The sequence below is a fragment of the Prinia subflava genome, chromosome 2 (assembly GCF_021018805.1).
Source record: "Prinia subflava isolate CZ2003 ecotype Zambia chromosome 2, Cam_Psub_1.2, whole genome shotgun sequence".
Lineage (NCBI taxonomy): Eukaryota > Metazoa > Chordata > Aves > Passeriformes > Cisticolidae > Prinia > Prinia subflava.
The window spans coordinates 93,864,231-93,885,953 of NC_086248.1; the positions used below are offsets into that span (position 1 = coordinate 93,864,231).

The 21,723-nt window shown below is 38.8% G+C and overlaps 1 protein-coding gene across 12 annotated transcripts in view; it reads right to left on the bottom strand.

Annotated features, from left to right (window-relative positions):
• The window catches only part of ESRRG (estrogen related receptor gamma), a 369,245-nt gene that overhangs the window by 115,421 nt on the left and 232,101 nt on the right, over positions 1-21,723 (bottom strand). For all 12 annotated transcript variants that reach the window (XM_063391049.1, XM_063391050.1, XM_063391048.1 and 9 more), the window contains one exon: positions 5,758-6,173. In XM_063391049.1, coding sequence (XP_063247119.1) covers positions 5,758-6,160 — 403 coding nt within the window. In that variant the 5' untranslated portion in view covers positions 6,161-6,173. The remainder of the gene's footprint in view (positions 1-5,757; positions 6,174-21,723) is intronic.

The following is a 21,723-nucleotide window of genomic DNA, read 5'->3' on the forward strand; positions in this document are numbered from 1 at the left end:
TTGAATCCCCCTGAACTCAACTTCCTCACAAGAAAAGAAGGGCATTTAGGTCACCTTAAAAGAGAATCAGTGCTTTGAAGGCACAGAGGGAACTGATCCCCTGCTACCAGGTAGTCACTTAAGAGCTGTTCAAGTCAGAAAGATTGAACTATCTACATTTGGTCCCTACTGGTATTTTATCTAGGTCGATTTTGATACATTCTACTACAGTAGCATGGAGGATTGTCATTGTTTGTTTTTAAACACACAGAATATCTCAGTCTGTAAAGCTGCAAACGGAATTATTTTCACACCAGAAAAATAGGTCATTAAAAACTCATACAAACATTAACATAAATCACTTGCTAGCTGGGACTTCACATGTCTCTGGTTTCAAATGAGACAGGGCTTTGCAAGAGGGCCAGAGGCTTCCCATCTCTTTCGCAGTATTTCTGATGGGTTCAAAATGGGCATGCACCAATCAGGACTCTCTCTCTTACTCCCAAATCATCTAAATGCTCTGTACAATTTTCAAGGTTGTATGGAAAGCAGAGATAGTAAAAGAGACAGAATAATCTGTATACTTTTAAACTCCTCTCTGCTTCTCAGATTTCAGCATGTTTATATTTTATTGTCTCATCTTGTTTAGCTGCCACAGCTACACAATGACATTATGACAGGATAAAAAGATGTGTTGGAAGGAATTAAAAATACTCACTTGCTTGTCTGGCTGGCCCACAGGCACAGAGAAATTGGGGAAAAGGGAAGATATCTATCACTGCTTGCTTAAAATATTCTTTGAAAGAAATGCTGATGCACAGACTTTCACTTATATAAGGAAGGTGAATGATTTAATCACGTAATGATGGATTCAGGTGACATTTAGTGTTCGGCTCACTGGAGGGCTGCCATCTTCGCACCAGAGCCAAGGTCCACAGGCCAGTGCACCAAGATGTGAGCCTCCACCCTCTCCTATAAAACAACAACAATTCCAGCTATCAGCAAAGATGCTGAAAAGCCATAAAATCTTGCTTAATTTGCTTTCATTTCCTCCTCAGAAATGTATTACAGAAGACAGCTTTCAGAAATGCAAAATACCCTTTAGAAGCCACTTCAGTCACGTGCAACTTCAAATCAAACTTTATGCTGCCTTATCTGAATGTACACAGCTAGTTCTATCTTTCTTGATTAAAACTTCCTGATTGAAAAATAGAAATGTATTTACTGTAAAGTGTTTGTACATTTACAGATCAAACTGGCTCAATAAAGGGTCAACACTCTAAAGAGGGTTGAAAAACCTGAACACTAGAGGGATTAAAGCCAGCTCTGAGTAACCAAAAAGCTGAACTAAGTACAAAGCAGTTTGGGCAGGCTTTGAAGACAACAGGAACATCCCTGCAGAAGTGTAGAGCTGAAGGCTCTCAGCTGAGCAGCATAAAATGAGATGGCAGGAGACAGCAGCATTTCAAGGCTAGAGTATTTCCTGTTTGTGTTAGGAAACGTGGACAGGCAGCAACTCTCAGGGATGAAGCTCTTAAATGATGAGACAATGAGGGTCTGACTGCAGGGCTTCTTACTAACTATTGCTTTACTCACCCTGTGTATACACAGAAGACTGATGTCTCACTACTGTTCATCCAACAGTTTTTCTTCAAGAAATAAACATATAAACATCCCCCCACAAAATAGTAAAAATTCAAGAAAAAAGACTACTGAAAGCAAAATATTTAGCTTTTATGTGGGAAAATTCAAACAGTATCGAAGGAAATGATAAATGAGATTTGAGACTTTGCAAGAAATCTTATGAGGAATGGGCAGTCTTCTCAGGCTAGTAAAGGACAACAGCCTGGACAATTGGAAGGAGGGAGGATAAAAGTTCTCTAGATGTGGGCGATTATTTTAGAGAGATAAATGCTAACATAAAACAGGATAATAAACTGTCTTTGAACCTGTACATCCTAACATCTTATCCTTCTGAAAGCAAGAATACCAGTTCAATCCACCTGAATTGTTCTACCTGCTGAAATGTTTAAGCTACGAGTTCTGAGTAATTACATACTATTAATGAAAATGTGTACTTACTAGTCCTTATGATAACTGACCAAACAAAAATTATGAGAAATGTATTTACACTAAATATTCACTACAGAATACCTAGCAAGTACAAGACCTCTGTGTCAGACACAAGACTTTGCACCCAGCTGACAACTGAATTTTTTTTCTCCTTCTCTTTCTTTTAATGAAAACTTGGAGTTTTCAAGATAATACAGTGCACAGCAAAAACTGTGAAGAGACCCTAAAAATCAATGGACCTGTAACTATTTTTAGATGTTGCTATTTTCTACTATCCCTGATGTTAAGCCAATTTGGGGAAGATTTGGCTGTGTGTGTATTTCTGTGAGACACTTGCAATCAGCCACCATGTAAATTATCCCAGAAGCAAACTGAGAGCTGCAGCTGAGTGAGTACTAGGCTGAGCAGAGAGAACATCCAGTTCTTCCATACTTTATATCTCACAAAAGGGGCAGAACATTACTGCATTCTACTATGACCTAAGAAGACATCAATTTTATATATTGAGCTCTTTTTTGGTGGGTTTGTTCTCTTTTATTTTTTTAGGCAGGAAATTGCTTGTTTCTAATTTTTTCTAGTATTATTGATTTTTATCATAATTATGCACACTTTACCAAAACTGCAAATTTATTTTTGGGCTATGTTAAAAATATATATTCTAAAAAGACAAAATTACTCCTTCTTATACTTCAAAGCAGGGTCCATTTAATTTCTTAAAAGTTTAAGAAAATGAGCAGGAATTGATTCCAGGGGACGGAAACAGACGTTTTTTAGACTAAATTGCTAAATCTGGAAGGGAATGATAATCTCCATTGCCATTAAAAACAGGTGAATGCTCTGCATTAGAGCCATATTTGCCTTGTGTAGCAGCTACTAGGTGTGCTGTGATGCCTCTGCCTTGTGTGGGATGCTGGTGGGGCACAAATAACTGTGCTGGCTCTCTGAGCAGCTGCCTGTGGCCTCCACCTACTGAGACCTCAAGAGACTCCTCTGGAATGGAAATTCTCCCATTGGCTCAGTGGAGAGGACATCAGGCCTTACAGGAACACAGGATGTGCTTCATAATCTGACTTTATCAGCTCAGCCTTCCCCTCCCTGAAGTCAGGGCACTTGTGCCCATAATTTCAACAGGAATAGCACTGAGGATCTATAAGTCTGAGCTAATTTAGTAAACTGATGAATGATCAGCAAAGGTTTGGGAAGTCATGTTCTTTTTCACTGAACCTATAATAAAGTACCCGTGACAATTAAGTTATTAGCATTTAAAAGAAGCAATTCTTTGAGCTGAAATATGTTATCTCTATGTATCTACAGTTACAGTATTTGACATGATTCTTCAGGCACCCTGGTTTTCTATTCTGTATTTCTGTTGCGTATATTTCTGTTTTTCTGTTTTCTTATTTGCAGTTATGCAGCAGCAAACTCATTTTACAAACAAGCAGAGAGAGGGAAGGAACATGATATGAACAAGGAAGTTAAATGGTGCAGGGAAGAATGACCTCCAGAGCACTGGAACTAAATTCTACTAATTAGAACAAAAAACCTCAGGGGGATTATTCTTCATGCAAGCCTAAAGGCAGAATTTCCCCATTCAAATCATGAGGAAGCACCTTTTTCTTATATACTTTGTGTCACCTACCACAACCCATGGTTTGATTCACCCAAATCAAATAGCTTCCATTATTTTGGATGGTACCTGAAAACTGTTCAGCCAGGACCATTGCTGAAGATGCTGCCATGACAATATGACGGGTAACACACCTCCTATTCTTAGTCTCTTGATTATGGCTTTTCTTTTCAATGCTTGGTTTTGCCCTACTGCATTTTTTTTGTCTTCACAGCACTGTCACCTGCTGATGCAGCTCGTGCTGTAACCGCACTGAGACTTTCTGCACAGCTGCCAGTTCTAACTTGAGCTGCGTGGCCAAGTCCAGGTTGCTAATCTGGAGAATGACGTCTCTGCCTTGTGCTCCCATGCCCAGAAACTTGCTGTCTGTGGTGTGGTGTAAAATTGCAGGTTACCTATTACTGCCAGAAGTCAACACTTCAATCAGTTTTTGTTTCTGTAGCATTTTTTTTTTTGGTGCTCAAAATGCAACTAAAATAATCGTGCATCAATTCAGTCCTGTAGGACAGCTATTACACAGCAATTAAATACCATTTATAAAACCAGAGTTGCTAGTTGAAATTGGTGCTTGAAGTTTAGCAACCACAAAATACAAATTGCTTCAGTAGAAACATTTTTTGAGCTTTTCTGAAAATGTTCTTGAAGGTCAAGTGAAATCACCTACCTCTTCTTTATTTTTTTTTTACTTTTTCCAAAACAAGAGACTTGAAATGAACACACTGTTTCTGTACGTGTGCTCATTTCACATATAAACCTAGGCCACCACTATGAATCCTTGCTTACTGGTTGCCAACAGTGTAACATTCAGCTCCATTAGAACAACTGAAGTCTAACGTTTCTTTTTAGTGGCTGTATGGCCCTCACGAAATGGGTACTTCGTGCTGGTAAAAGGCCCAAATCTCCCCAGCAGCAAAATGGAAGAGAGAAGAATAAAATGGCCACCGCCTCAGCAATAGATAAATCAAATTAACCTTCATCATTTTTCCTTATTAATTTTACATATATATGGAAGCACTATATTTAAGAAATCTTGACCAAATGTTTTGAATTTCGGGTTACGTGAAATTACAAACTCAAGCTCACTTTATGTTCATTCTTAAAAAGAAAACTTACTACCAGATTGCATTGCCCTTCCTGAGAATTTCAGGTGCTCAACATGTATGAAAATCAAGCAGGTTTTATTGAGGAGCTTAAATTTGGACTTAGCAACCTAATTTTAGTCTCTGAAGTCTGAGTTTAATTTAATGTGACACTATATTCCTGCACAGGCCAAGCTTGGCCTCATGTTCTTTAAATAAAGCACCTTCAATTTTACTTGAAAGGATGATATCTAAATCAAAGTAGAAGGTTATTTTGTCTCCATAGGTTCTGAAGCTAGAAAAAGCAGTCATGCAAATTTTCCCATTTGTACTAATTTATGCCAGAATATGTGGCATATTTGTAATAGGTATCAAGAGCAGATTAGTAAAAAAAATACTTAGCAGAGACCAAAAGCTGCCAACTTACTCTCCTTAGAACATGATCTTACAGTTATTTGACAAACCCATTGAAGGCCACTGTATATAGTGGGGGAAAGACCAGTTATCAATACACTGATATGCACAAAGCACTACACCACTGCATTTTTGTTCCAATTGTACATGCACTGGCTCTTTAACAAATAGAAACTGGATTTCTGTAACAACAGAAGTACAGTAGTGGTGTACCTAGGAGCAGCACACAAGCAGGATCCTGCGTGCCAGCCACAAGGGGTGTTCAAGAGGCGTCCATGACAACCTTCAGAAAACGCTCCACTTTTTTTGCAATCATTTATGGGAATCCAGACAGACTCACAGAAAATTACTCTGAACATCCACTGGTTAGCTCGATTTTTTAGAATCAAAATAAACACAGCATTGGGCTAAACATGACTGACAGAACTCCCAAAGAAGCCCAAAGGGCCTTCTTCATGAGCAGCATCTGTAGGACCAGGCAGTAGGAAGAATGAAAAGGCACGGTCCGAAGTGCTGACAGGCTTCAGCCAAAGACCGCACATTTTCATTCTGAGCACAAGAAAGGAAGCTTAGGAAATGACCAACCTTGAATTGTCCTCTTGAAGAAAGCCTTGCAGGCCTCGCAGGAGGCCACTCCATAGTGGTACCCTGATGCAATGTCACCGCACACCAAACACAGTCTTTTGGGCATCGAGTTCAGCATGTATTCACACTTGGTCTGTGAGTCTTCAGCAATGGTGCTGGAGCAGTCATCGTACCGTTTCCTGACGGGCCCGTTGCCCCCGAGCCCCGTGGCCGAGGGGTAGAGGGGAGGCGAGTCCAGCCCGTTCTGGTGTCCATTCATGGTGGAACTGTAGCTCCCGCTGGCGTCGGAGGAGCCACCGGGGCTGTGGTGGTTGATGCTGTCCGTCAGGGAGGCGGGGCTCGACGGTTCCGTCTTGATGTACGACGAACAGCTGGAATCAATGTGTCGATCTTTGCTTGACATTCTGCAGAGAAGCCTGCAGTGGGGAGAGAGAGAAAGAAGAATGTGTGTATTAAAGACAGTGCTCTTTAAGGCTGCTCTGGAAGGGTTAGGGACTGCACATCATTCATTCATTAGTCAATACTTCTTGTTCTACATGAAGGTAATCAGCATAAGGGCATGACAGAGCTTTGTCAAAGCTCCAGACAGGCAGTAAACAAAAACTTTAAAGAGACCAAATCCTTCTGTTGTCCCCTCCACCTGCCCTCTAGGCTACACGTCAACTTCACATCAACTCTAAATTCTGAACTTGTCATCAAGCAAGCCAAAAATTTTTTAAATTCCTATTAGATTGCTTGGCTATTAAATGTCTTCATTTTTCCATCTATACTTTCTTTCTGTAAATGTCACCATTATCAGAAACAAATATTTTCAAGTTTGATCACATAAATGTTCCGCTCTGTAATTAATATTTGTCAAGACACTTAACTAAAACGCGTATCCATCATCTATTGATCTGATCCAAGAACTGAAGAGCAAGGCCCTTGCAATCTTTTTTTTCTTCATTAATATTGCTTTATTATAGATACAGCTATTTAGTAACGAAGTACCACATCAACGGGGTACTCTAACAAATAATTGCAGCTGAACTCCATTTTCACAAAATCTAAGTGAAATGATTCATCAGCTGTGGCTGCAATTACTTTCTAGCCATTATCCTCAGACTAACCAGTAATAACTACACCACTATCCCATATATCTACAGCTCTATAGGATCTGACATTTTATGTGTTCCATTCTTGGATTTAAAAAATGTATTAGAGGAAATTTTATATAAAAGTTTTGTCTTTCAGAAAGTGAGATTTTGTCTTCTCAGTTCTCACAGTTTCAGAATTAAGCATGTGAAATAAAACCATACAATATCTGATCCAACAAATTAGTGTTTTCTACAGGGAGGACTGGGGCAGAAATCTTTGTCTATTTCCATCCCCGAGTTTTTTACTATTAACACATTTTGGGGTAACAAAGGACAAAAATAATAATTAGAAACCTCTGATTCAGACATTATCTTCACTTTCTCCAGCTGTGATTACGAGACCACAGTAGCAAATGGCCTATCCAGCATTTTCCTGACAGTACTCTCAGAAGCTGCCAAAGTTCAGACGATTGTTACGAACGTTTCTTTAGAAACATTAACTGCAGAAAAGCCACTATCCCATAAGACCACCTGGAGCTATGGATTTGTGTTTTCAAAGCAAATATGCAAGTCCAGACAATTTGACTGAAGTAATTTTCCTAAGAAATTTTTGAGATCTTGTCTTCATTTTTCCACTTCTTTTTCTTTAAGAATAAAAAATTTTCATAAATTTCTACTTTAATACCTGGAATCAAATTCACCAGTGGAAAAAAGACATAAATCAAAAGAGCTTCCTTTCCAGTGAGGGTAATGGAGATCAAAGCCTGACCTTTCATTAAAGATAAGTGTTTAAGATGAGAACCACCCTAAAATCAGTGCCCATGGATTTTATTTAGAATTCTCAATTGTTGTGATTTTTACTGTAAAACTCTATTGAATTATAAGAGTGTATATTTGGAAAACAGCCAGATTGATGTACAGAAATGTGACTGTCTAAACTTAAAATCAGGGCTTATTTGGGGAGGTGGAAGGAGCAAGCTATCTGGCGTCAGCAAATAAACCAAGGAAATGGGAAGGTTAAAGCCGTGAAAATATCTTATTACAGTGGACCACCTGCTTGTGTTGTCCTTTCCTCAAGAACTGGAGGGGGGGAAATCCCCTTGCCAGCCTGCAGTAGCGTGTGCCTTTTCTTCTGCATCTGCTGCCTTGTAGCCGTCACTGTTAATGAGCGCTGTAATTAATAGATAGCTCTCTCTTGTCTTTCTACTTGCACTCTGGGCTAAGCACTTTTCTCAAGTCAACGTTTGAAAGAAAGCGGGTCGGCACTGACTTACAGCAGCTCTGCGAATTCCTTTTAATTTAGAGCACTTACACCACCACTCCACTTATTACCTTATAATTACCGGACCGCTCTCACATACATTACGATCTCAGACTAGAGCTAGAAGTTATTAGGGTACTAAAACATGGTGTCTCTCCGTCTCTCTCTCCTCTTGCATTCACAGTGAATTTTATACAGCTATGATTCAAATTACCAATTAACTTTCACATTTTACCAACTAATTTTTTATATTATTTTTCTACACACTAAGATCCTTTTATTGACTAAACAGGTACTCGGCTCTTTTTTCACCTCCCTTCTGCCAAGACTCCACACGTAAAGTCTCAAAATACAGCACTAGGAGTCACTGCCTACGGTCTGTCATAACCAGCTTGATGGCACATTCTTCTATGAAACTTCCATTGCTGATTTTTAAAATCTAATTTGTGGAAAACTGAGCCTGAATGTCACCCTTTCTGTTCCTGAAAGAAACCCCAATTGCAATTAATTAGCTGGTCAACTGCGTGTTGTTCTGGCCAGTACAGAAGTGGTTATCTCCCACTACAAGCAGTCAGAACCGAAACACCATCTCAGTTCTAACCAGCATTAAAATCTGATCACCAGTGCTGCCTATGCTGAGGCCAGCCTGCTGGTGCCTGTGAAGTAGCAGGTTCTGGTACTAACCAAGACAGAGCTGCCTTTGGCTCCAGCTTCAACAGCACAGACTGGATTGGTGCACACTGGCGAAGCGTAAACGCGGTTAAAACATTAACTATTCCAGGGAAAAGCGAAAACAACAGCGCCTGACTCTGAGAACAAAACCTTTCTCAATCCCCAGAAGGTGAAACAGAGACAAGGCTGGGTTCTGGCTGTGGGTGGGCAATAGACACCTACGGCTTTCACTCCTTCCTTACAGCACCACTTCTGAACAAAAGTAATTCAAGCGCCATCTAAAACGGATGGCAGGTGTGACCACCATCAAATTATCATGCTGAACATTTGGAATAATGCCTAAGCTAGATCTCTGTAAAATCCCTCCCTCAGTTCCCTCCTAATTACTACTTAGCTCGTTACACTGAAGAATTCCTAGACACCATTGCATTATAGTGTAAAACTACAGTTGGAGTTTAATTCTCTCTTCCTCTCTGTGTCTGAAATTCTACAGCTCTATTATTCAAGCCTGAAATATTCACAACTATCTATAAATTCAATTGTCAGCCAGTGGGTTTTATTCTAGACCTCACTTCAATCTAAAATTAGAGGCACTAAAATTCACATTAACTCTAAGAGGAATGTAGTGAATAAGACTTTATTTCAAAAGAACACCTTTTTGTCAGAAAGAGCTATTTTCAAGATGATGGCTTTATCTGCATTCAAAGAGAATAAGCCCAATTCCACATTGTGCTGTTAATGCAAAATTTTTAGGTCACATTGGATTAATAAAAATCTAAATTTAGTTAAGGTTTATGAATAGAAATAACATGTGTCATATAAAAACGTACAGTATTTATTTTAAAGCCTTGGTGGGGTTGTTTTTTTTCTTTGCTAGATTTTAAGTCAAATAAATGGCAGCTCCATTTGTGATGGGCTGTTCTGAAGAAAGTTTTCTAAAAAGTGGGAAATCTCAGGTAAACTTTCCTTTCAGTAGCTTCAGGAAAAACAACAACAGGCTCTAGAAGCATTTCCACAGCCATATACAAGAGAAAACACATAGGGTGCTGCAAGCTATGGCTAATATGCAATATACAGCATTAACTCTTCATGTTTACACTAAATCTACTTCAAAACTTCTTCACTTAAGAAAGACCTGAAGCCAGGATCTGCTGGCATAAAGATACAATAACAGAGCACTATAATAGGCAACTTCTTTAAAATAGTCTTAAACAATAGCAGATAAATTGTAATGCTATGTGCTTATGGAAGGCTGAATATATTAAGAATTTATTAATGCAATCACATTCATATTTCCATCTACCTGCCACATTACTAATGATATTGACAGTGCTGACACTGGCTAAATCAGTATCAATATACAAGTGGAATGCAAAAATTAACTGCATCTGATTACAGTATACAGCCTTAAGAAAGAAAACCTCATTCCAGCTACTGGGGCCTCTTTGTATTCCATCTATACATGTAACTGGTTCACAAAGTTACTTTTCCTCAACTCCCTTATTACCAACGCCCAAAGGAGGTCAAAACAACATGCTGATGCCTCACAATGCATGAACACATTTCACATTTCTTTTTCAAGAAGGAAAAACTGCTTACAGCATCATTCACTATTTCAGAGCAGTGAGTGGTATCAGTGGCAGTAACAATCAGCTACGATAATTAAAGCGATCACTTTTACTGCAGACCAACACTAAAGCCCACTTTTACATACATGTAAAGTATTTTCTTGTCTTGGGGAGAGAATTGCCCTATTCCCCTAAATATCAGAATAGGTTGTTAGCAGCTGACATTTGTAGACAGCTACTGCATGGGAGCATCAGCAAGGTAGGTGTTATTATGCATACCTAGGTACTTTCCACGCTATAACAGTACCATCCATCTGATTTTCCCCCAACGCCTTCCTCTCACATGGATTTCTACCAAAAAGGTCTTGCTGTCCTTAGACTTTAACTGTGAAAGCCAAAGCATCAAAGAATCTCTTTGTCTAAGTGACACAAAAAGTTTGCAGCAGTCAGGAATGGACGCCAGATCCTTGCTTTGATTATAGATACCACATTTCCTTCTCAATGCTGTGCTTACTTTCAGTATCATTTTGCAGGTCTATACTCAAATCAGTAGACAAAAAAAAGTCAGCGAGTTCCAGTGAATCCCCATACTTGGTTTCCCTAACTGTAACAGAGAAAAAAAAAAAACATTTGCGTGCAAAGAAACCAAAACATTGCTTCTCGCACCAACGCCCACGACAACACCTCAAGACATTCACCAGGTCCTGTTAAAGAGCTGAGTAACAATTTCAGCTGAGCTACTTTACACTGAGCATTTTTTTTCTGCTTCAGCTAATTGCACTCTAGTAAAGTGGTAAAATGTGAATCACTTAGTAGGAAAATGGGCACCAGCTGCTATTGTCAGAGAATGGAGACGCCGAAGAAAAGGAAAGTGACTGAATGAAGTGTCATGTCAGAAATCAACGGTGCAACGTGTGATTTGAGAAAACATGACTACTTTACAGAGACAGGGTGTCATTATGGCATCACAGTAATACGATGCTTTGACAACTGCTGGGTCTAACATATCATCATTGCATTAAGGTGCACTGGCTTAGTTGGAGGAAGGAAAAGAAAGGATTTCTTCTTTTAATAAGAAATATGGTAAGGCCTGCTTGGTTAACCTAGTGGATGAGATTAATTGCAAAGTATTGCTAATCTTGTCCTATGCATGCACAAACAAAACTGTTACTAGGCTCAAGGTCTTTAATAATCAACACACATGTACAACCACATAGTAAGGAGTACCCGATGCAAAACAGAATAGCTGTGGTGGTGTGGTGGGGTTTTTCTGGGGGGTGGGGTAGCAGGTTGTTAAAAAATGCTGAAGGTTTCATTGCTTTTTGCAATTTCTTCTATGCTTTCTTGGAACTTCCCCACTTCACCTTGGTAAGGAAAAGCAAAGCAAGCCAGTGCCTCCTTGCAGAGCAGCTGTCAGAGCCAGTAGCAGCCGGAAGAGAAGGAGCAATGCTTGAAGCCGTCACGTTGCTACCAGCAGTGGCCTGAGTTGGCTGATGACTGCTGACAGAGGATCCAGCCTCCCAAGCAGTTGCTATTGCTCCGTATGCCATCTACCCAAGCTCTGCCGAAGCACTTCCTGCACACGAGGCAGTGGAACACTGCACTACTGCGTGCTCATTTTTAGCTCAACAAAGCCAACCAAACCATTATCTCTGACCCTTCAGATCTGACCACATCTGAGAGGCTGCACTTTGTTTTCTGTGCTGCTTTTAAAAACCCAAGATTTTCAAGTGGCTGACTTGCAACTACAACAGACCCTCCAAAACGTGGGAGAATTATTTAAACCTCCACACCCACCATATATAAATATTCATTATTGCTTCCTGTTTTATTTCAAGTTGATTCCCCATGCTTCCTGGTTGATAAACTTTGTTAACAAGAAGGAAATGATCCTGAGATACCCCAATGTGTTGCAAATTATCACTGTTGACAGCTCCTACGTTTAAGGATTACATCTGATGCAACAATGCATACTAGTGTCATTTATCTTTAGCTCATTTCCTTGGATCTATTTCAACTGAGGGTGAGCATCTCTTGTTTATAGCTCTAAATACTGTAAGCGAGCAACTGGCAAATCAATAAAACTGTTAAATGCATAATAATACTGTGTAATTACTTACATGATGTTTTGCATAATTAACTGTCTGAGGTGTTCCTTGATATAATGGATACTCAGAGTACGGAATAACCTATAAGCCTATAAAACACACCCTGTTTATACGAACAGAAATTATGTACAAAACTCTCATTCTAATAGTCCAAATCAGGCTTTGGCACTATATGACAGAAAGCCTTCCTTTCCTGCCAAGTCTAAATCAATTCTTATGGCATTACTTCATAACTAACGTGATATTTCACTGATGATGACTATTACCCCTGATTACTTAGAAGTAATGTAGTAATAGCAAAAATACACTTAGATTAAACAAACTACTGGTATTTAATCAATATTATTGAGACAAACTAAGTGTTTTAATAAGTCTGTATAGATGCACTAATGCTGGTTTAATTAAATGTATCCTTAGACATGCAGAGTCTCTGCAGCATACAGATCCTATGGTTTGACAGACTATAACATAACTCTTCTGAATTTAAAAGCTGAAGCACTTAGAGGCAACATAATTTAAATCTTTTCAAACTGAAAAATTATTATTCTTTATATAAGGTACTCTTTTAGGAACAAAAATGAGGTATAATACTGAAAGACCTCACACCTTTGAGCCGAAACACCAGATATCTGAAAAGGTGCCAGACCTCAGTGGCACAATTGTCCACTATTCCCAATACATGTCACTGCAACACACTGACACAAACAAACAAACCAACCCTCTAACTGAATGGCAAAAAACAAAAGCATCCATAAAAAATTTCACCAATAATCTCAATTTTTGCACGTGTTTTATGCAGAAAATATCCTGTTAGCTGCTATTCACTACTACTAGGCAGGCCATCACCAAAAAAAGTTTCCTGCAGAAAAGACTTGCCTACATATATGGATCTCCTGTCTTTCAGTGGGAAAAGATGCCTTTGTCAGTATGTCCCAAGGATTCAGTTTTCAAATACCTTAAAACAAAAAAGGGCAAACATTGATGAGAAAGCAACACAGGGAGATGGCACTTCAAACCAAAATCATTCTACAATGCCTCAAAGTTAAACATAGAAGAAATGTATGGAGTTTTATGTATATATTATGGTCCTGATACAACTGAAACCTTGGGGAATACTTCACATACCTACTTAGTTTTTAGTGTCTCTAACATTTTTCTCCTGTCTCTTTAACATTTTTACAGCTAGAACATGGCTCCTGTTTGAAGCTACAATCCTACCACAGTAATACCTTAGGACTTACCTTGTCTCATTTACTGACTTTTAGCCTAATGTTAGATATATGCATATATATACACTTTTTTTTTGTTACACTACTTAACATGCCTGAAATGAGCCAGCTCTGCAGCAAGAGAAAAGTTGAATGCTGCACCAACTCACACCAGGAGAATTCCCATGCCCAAAAAGTTCCAACAAAAAAGGCTGCCATGTGACAATTAGAATGTCAAGCCTCATCACATGTAAACCAGTAAACTGATCAGGAAGAGTAAGATTTTATTAGTCCAAATGCAGACTAACAATTCATGTCACATGCTGTAAGACAGCAAAAACTCTGGTTAAGAAGTGTTTTTCTGTTATGGAGCATCATTCTACTTGTGGTTATAATTCAGTGGTATCAGGTGGAATCCACCTGATGTCTCCATCCCCCAGAGGACACGGTAAAGTGTGAAGGAGTCAGCTATTAATTGTGAGGATTCTTTTTATTAAGGAAAATCAGCTGAAAGAGCAAAGGAAAATGAAATGCTACATTCAGCTACTTCAAGAGATAAAAATAAAAAACTACAAAAGTAAGTAAAGATTCATTCAAGAACATAACAGGCTTTCTAAAGAGGGATTATTTTGAAATGATTACAGCATCAAAAGCAGTTACTTGCACCAGTCAGAAAGCCAGTACTACAGATCAGAGAGACATAGCTGTCATTTGTCACTTTCCAAAAGTAAAAAGAAGACAAAAAAATGCCTTCAAGTCTCAAGAGAGAGTCAAAGTTTGCATCGTGAGTTTTTTCCCAATTTCTGGCAGCAATTTCACTCCCTGGCTGAAAGGCAAAGTGTAGGTGTGCGCACACCGTGTACCTGTCCCCCCACCCAGCTCCCTCACCGATTTTCTGCAGATTTATAGCAGAAGAATTATAATTTGCACGCCAGGCTCTGTTAAATTGGAGAACCGATTAGAGAGAACACACCAGAAATAGTATCAGAGAGCGAGCGTCTTAAAAGACTCAGGACTAAAACTTATAAAGCAAGTGATCCTTCTCCCACCCCCTCACTCAGCTGGCTCCCAGACACATGCCATGGATTTAAATACCCCCTCCACACACATGTGCGCTCGCACACGCAACCCAAAAGCTGCTTGGGGAGTGGGGCAATGACGTTTTCCTGCAATCAGTGTTTAAGTGAATGTTTGTCCCAGTGTGTTACACCATGCTGTCAGCAAGCAGCAGGGAGCCGCTGAGTTGTTACTACATTTGATTTGACTGCCAGTAGGAAGCTTTATTTCTACCAACTGTTAGTTGCCAGCTCTACGGATCTTCTCCTAGTTTGAGAGGGGTTTCTTTTTATTTTTTTTCTTTTAGATACAGTCCATTTATTTTTTCTTTCACTCTGAGGACTTTTAGTGTATGGCAGATGCATCTCCACATCTCCATGCATCACAGCAGTCCCTTCACTTACACTTGCTGCCTTACATACAAAAAAGTAATTGTATTAAGGCAACCATAAGTCAATCCTGACTCACATCAAGAAAGTGATTTTTATATCTGGAACCTGAAAGAGAGGAGTAAAAATAAATATTTACATGAGCAAACTGAAACGGGGCGATTTTATTCTGATCTTTTCTGAAAAACTACGGGATTAGACTCTGAGGAATAGATATGGAAAGAGAACCTGGGTACATTTTCCTTCCAAGGAGAGGGTTTGCTCTCCAGATCTTTATATGTTTCCCAGAGTTTTCAGTAGGGCTTTTCGTTCGCTTGTTTATTATTCATGTGTACCCTGAAAGGTTTCTGCTCTGTCAAACAAGATCCTATAACTTTAACAGTTGTTTACAGTGCTTCTTCTTCCTGCACAATAATGATGATTTTGATAATTAGGATCTAATTATAATGGATCTGACAACAACTTCCAACAACGAAAAGCATCTTTAGAAAAATGAAAGCATATGCGTGAATAGTGCAAGGAGGTGGGGTGGGGGAGAGAAATACATCCCTATGAGACAGCCCGAGAATTCAGGCTGAATGGAAAAGTAATTAACACTAAAGAGCTAAAACTGTAATTAAAGAAAATTTCATTAAAGAGAGGCAGGTGATTCCACTTTCCTAAATATGACAAGGTGCTGTATAAAAATAAAATAGCAGCCAGTTTCAGTGAGTGGAGCAGGAAAGCCATGTCTTTAACCAGATCAAATTCTCGAAATTGGCTGTCAAGACGGGATTGTTGTGATTTATACCCGTCTATCAAGCGCATGAAAGAGAGAGACAGGAGAGGAAAAGAGGCAAGCTGCTGTCGCTTCCATTCGCAAAGCACCTTTAATTTCCACAGCACCATCTGTTACCAAATCTAATTCACATTCCCTCCTAATCTGGTTTAGTTCTGTAATACTAATTCTTCCACTACTCTTATGAACATCGCTCTCAAGAAAAAGCTTTGGTCCTGGGTTGGTAAAAAATTGAATATTACAGAGTTTAGGTTCTGGTGACTTAAGTGAAGCATGCTGCCCATTAAAATGCACTCCTGGTAACAGGATTTGTTTTCAGTCGGAGCAGAGATACAGAATTGCTCACATTTGAAAAAGAAGTCATGGGGGGAGGAGGGGAGAGAAAAAAAAGGGGGGGAAAAATCACAGCTGATGATGGGGAAGTAGGCTGTGGACATGAAAGCAGTGGTTGTCATAAAATACAATTGTTGTCAAGTTTAGTCACTCTCAGTACTGGCTATAAAATCACTTTGTCACGGTCTCATACTGAAAGCTTGAAACTGTATTTTCGATAAAGAAACTAAAAGGAGTGAGATGTAAGATTCTACAAGGGAGAAAACACTCCTTTCAAATTATGGGATGCAAGTATCTGCAGGAAACTTAAGGTACAGACAAAAACTGAAAGGGGTTTAAAACAGTCTCTAGAGTGCCACAGTCCTGCTTTTAGCTATGTTATGATGACAAAAATCCCAATCACTTTTGCAGGGAAACAGGGGACCAGGCCTTTTCTGTAGCTAAGTGTTCTCAGACAGGGAGTCCCTCAGCTACTGGCTCTGGGGTTGACTCAGCTTTGCTGGTTCCCACACAGAGCTCTCTGACCAGATCACTTGAAGTCAATACACAAGCAAGGAAAAGGACCTAGGCAAATATTTCTAATCAAAATGTTATGGTACTATTTATTAATAATGATCTTTAGCTTACTGATTTTTAATGCATTTCCAGAGACTACCCCTATCTCACTCCTACAGATGCACAAAACAAAACACAGAAAGGTGAAGAGTTCTCAACAGGACAACATCAGGGCATAGGAATGGTTTGGGAAAATTCCAATTCAGTACATTTGGTTTGTTTTCTACGGTTTTAATTAATACATGCTTTGGAAATTTGAATATTTATGTCTGAGAAGGGAACTTGCCTTTCACCTCCAAAATGAGACCCTCATTGTTTTGAAATACATAAGGGTTTTTTTTCTAAAAGGAAAATTTAATTAAATTTCCTCTTACTCCTAATTTAAAATGTTTATTTTTCTGTTCAATTAATCCAAATTTCTTCGTGTGAAGTCTTTCCAAATATAAAGCCTATGGCAAGAACAGCACTAGCCAGCAGCACACAGGGTAATGTGTGAGCAATGTGTAGTTATGAACTGTCCAAGGTTTTTATGAGTGCAGGGGTTTTTTTTAAAGATTTGACATTAGAGGCAGACAATACTAGGAAAATAAATACTTGGATAAAATATTTATCAAATACTTTACAAATACAATTTATCAGAATATCTTGTTTTCTACAAAATGCGAAAAGGAGTGCTTGTTTTCATTATATGAAAGAGGAATGTATAAAAAAATTTCCACTATTCCTTGCGTAAACAAATTTTGAACTGCTCTGAAACACCATGAACAGAGATGTCAGTTCTAATGATGAACATGAATTCTGAAGCAGACTCCTCCTCCTCCAATATCACTGCTAGATTCTCAAAGTGTTTAAACTGTCTGGGTAATTTTATAAACGGTGTTGGGTTTGTTATTTTAATGGGAATAGTAGCTAGAAAAACAAAATCAAATTTGTTCTAAATACAGCACATCTGCCATTCATTATGGGTCAAAACCTTGGGTACAGGGGAATAGACCCAGCAATTCTGAAGCTCTGCAAATTTATACCAGCTAATGGTGTTATTCCCTAACCCAGCCTGTGATTTCAGAGGGTCTAAGGTCCTGATACTCTTGATACACAAGATGCAAGTGGATTACCATAACCTACTGCACCCAAGGAAAACCACACTGACATGCAAGGACTCGGAGAGCACAGCAGTCTATTTATGTACTTGAACTAAAGCATTTGAGTGATACGCGCCCTGTCTGTTAACACACAACATTTCTATTTCTACTATGAAGCCCTGTAACAGTTTCAAGTGAAAACTGTAAGAAAGAAAAAAAAAAAAAAAAAAAACCACAACCTTTTCCATTGAATCCTATTCTTTCTTTGCTTAACTATCTTGACTCTGGAAGCACTGGAAATAGACTAAAGAAATAGTTTTGTATGTTAATTGGGTGTGATACTCATGACCAAATTCATCACGTATTGAGATAAATCAAAGCAAAACCTACGCAGCTTAGAAGTCTGCTCTAGTCTGTCTTGGATTTTAATGTGCGACTACAGATTTTTACAAACAAATAAAAAAACCCTTGCCTTTTCACAGTTCCTTGTTCTTCACATATTACTATGTGTAATTCAAACTATTTATGCCACTGGGTTTACATGTCAGAGATTTGCCTCTGGTATCAGCAGCAAAGGTCAGGAAGCAAAGCCTTTCACTTTTAAAATGTTTGCATGACTCCAGAAGTTCCCAGGATAAGCTTCTCACTATGTCCTGATATTGTTTCTACTCTTTTAACTTTTGCCCTCTATTTTGGTGATAGTCACAGGGAGAAGAAAGAAATTCAGCATATTCCAGAAAAATTGTCTAAAGTAACAAATATGTACCTGCTCAATTATAATATGTAGAATAGGGATGTTGCTACTTGCAATTATAAAGCAATTGTAGCAATACACTGCAATCATTACATGCTTCACCTGTGGCCATCTCTTCTGGAAAATGTCCATGAGAGGCTTGTCCAAGAAAAGCTCTACATGAACAGATCAGCATTAATTACTCCACATTGCACGCTGCAAGTTTCAGCTGTATTTTTCATTTTTGCTTCAGTTATTTCACCAGTATTGAGTCTGGATCAAATACTTATTTCTTGTACAGGTAAAAGTTCTGTTTAAGCTGAACGTCCTTGGGTAAGCAGTGAAAGGAAGATTGGCCTGAAGAAAGTGTGGCATTCCACCAGTAAATTCAAATAACACACATCTGATCCAGAGAAGCTTTGTGCCTCACCAGTATCAGCACAAGTCCAGGACGCTCATCAAACCAAGAATCAGCCCTGATCAGTTAAAAGGATGGCAGTAAATGATGATTTTAACAGATTTGGAATCAGATTTTTTTCCCCCTGATGGAACTGAGATCTGGAATAAGAATCATTTCGCTAAGCATCTGCTTAGAACATACACCAAATCTGCTTCACTTCTTCTCCAGTTCTTCACACAGTAGAGGGTCTGACAGTAAATCTTTACATTACTATTGCTTCATGGAATGAATAGCCCGGTGTTCTGAAAAATAAATTATGAGCAACGAAGATAACACCAATATGGTCAAGACTTTAACTTCCCATAGTTGGAAGCTTAATAAACTGAAGGTGCTCGTGGAGATCAGCACGAACACCTGAAAGAGGCCACTCTCATCCACCCCTGCACGGCTGCATCATTCTGTAAAATCCAAAACGGGACATCAACTGCAACATTTGTCACAGGACAACAAATAATGATAGCCAAATGATCATGTGGGATTGGCTGACTGTACATTATACAGGCATGGTTATCCTACAGGTTGTATTAAATATGAGAGTCCAAGATTTATGTTATGGGTGATAAGGCCAAGAATGCTGTAAAAGTGAAAAAATATGGCAACAGTATGCAGTACATCACTACCAGGATAATTATTTATATAAAAAGTTCTCATTCTTACACTTCCAACATGTAGGGATAAAATTCATATATTCAAAGAAGACATAATAATAACCTGTCAGCTTGTAGTGATGGATACGTTTTTAATCCAAATGACCACAGTATCCACTCTACCTATCATAAAAGGACACAAAAAATTGAATTTTCCTTTCATAATTCTTTAAGTTGTAAAGGGAAAACATGGAAGCATGACAAGTAGCTCATTCTGGTGGACAAATGGACAGGCAGTAGCAAAATGTATGAATAAAAGGCAGTGTTCCTTCACTAATGCTATTTTCACTTGTTACACACTGCAATGCAGGGAGCACAGGGAAGGTATCCCTTCTTTTACCTTTTCAAGTACACCCCTAGATAATCTAAGTTATATTCCCAACAATATGAGACTGTAATAAAAAGACCTAAGAAGTGTATTACAGTATTTAGCTCTCATTCGAAAGCAATCCTGCACAAAGTGGCACGACAGCACTATTTCATGTACATCTTAATGACTTCAGGTTTGTGCCCACAAAGGGCCCCTATTCTTAAATTCTGTGCTACTGGGAAGGCGTATCTGACCTGTATATTTTAATTTTTTAAAATTCACTCAATCCCTGGCAGCAGTTTCATAAATCTATCAGATCCTTCTGATGCAGAAGGAAAATTACAGAGCTTGTTCCTGTATCCTCCACCTGCAACACATACAAACTCACATCACACATTTGCCACTAATCTTCCCCAGCCTGCATTTTTCCAGGGGTAAAAATGACAAAGAAATTTAACTAAGTTAATTTTAAGTGCTGAAAATGTAGGCAGACTGCTCAGTTATTTCATTTTAAAAGATCTTCATTTTCCCATCTGTGTTATGGCAATTTTATTACACATTCGGCAAATTTACAGTAACAAGATGTTCCCTTGACAAATTAATCACTTTCCAAGCATTTTATCATATAAATAAAATATCACCTCAAGAGAGAAAATCAGCTCAATCAGTTGATTTAACCCATCTTTCAGGGAACTCGTCTGAAACAGATTGAGCGCATTTTTTCCGAAGAGGGACTGCGCACGCAGCCTCCCGGACTCCCAGCTCATATGGCGAGGCTTTTCCAGCAGAAAATGTTTAAGGCTAGCTGAGAGGATGCAAGACTCTTCCTGGAAGAAGAACCTTGCAGCGATGACAGCTCTCCACTGGGAACACATAGAGCTTCATAAAGAACTTGCTAAGGGTTTTGACTGGGAAACGACATTTTTCCCCTTGGATCACTAGTAATAATCTGCAACATTTCTCTGGTGTTATTATTATCATAATGTAAGAGTAAAACATATACTGTTTTAATAATCTGCTCTAGTGTTTTAAGAATCTCACAATAAAATAACACAGGTAAAAATCCAACCACTTTTGCAGCTGATGACATGATTTTTAACTTGGCCTTTAAAATTTTCCCAATGCTTTCTAAATTCATTCTGGAAAGTAAATTTTGTTTTTATGAAAAATAAGCGAGTGGCAGCATCAGCAATGCAATACATGCACAGGAGAGGAGTGCATTCAACTCAAGTTTTCCCAAACTAATCCTTAAAACAACTCAATGCCTTTCTGGAGAGAATCTGTCACTAAAGTAATTCAGCTCCTCTGCCATTTAACCTTTCTCCCTCTGCCCTGCTCTCCCAGTTCTACCTTCAATCAGGGACTGCCAACAAGTATAAACAAGAACAAGGATGACAACCTCTGTTTATGTTACTAGAACCTAAAGTTGTTAAAAATTTAGATTTCAATTTAATTTAGCCAGATGTGTTATTTTTTTACCAGGAGTTAGTATCAATACAGGTTTTTTGTATTCCAGTACTCTGAAGAAGTAGGATAGCAAATCATCCTTTTGCTCAAAGAACCACTCCACCAAGACAACACAAACACGTAATCCTTACAACATAACTACACTCTCCAATGAGATATCTGCAATCTTCTCAGCAACAAAGTTCTGGGTGCCAAGGACAAGAGAATTCACGTATCTAGACAGGCTTCTCACTCCCTTTATTTCCCCAACAAAAAGTAACTTT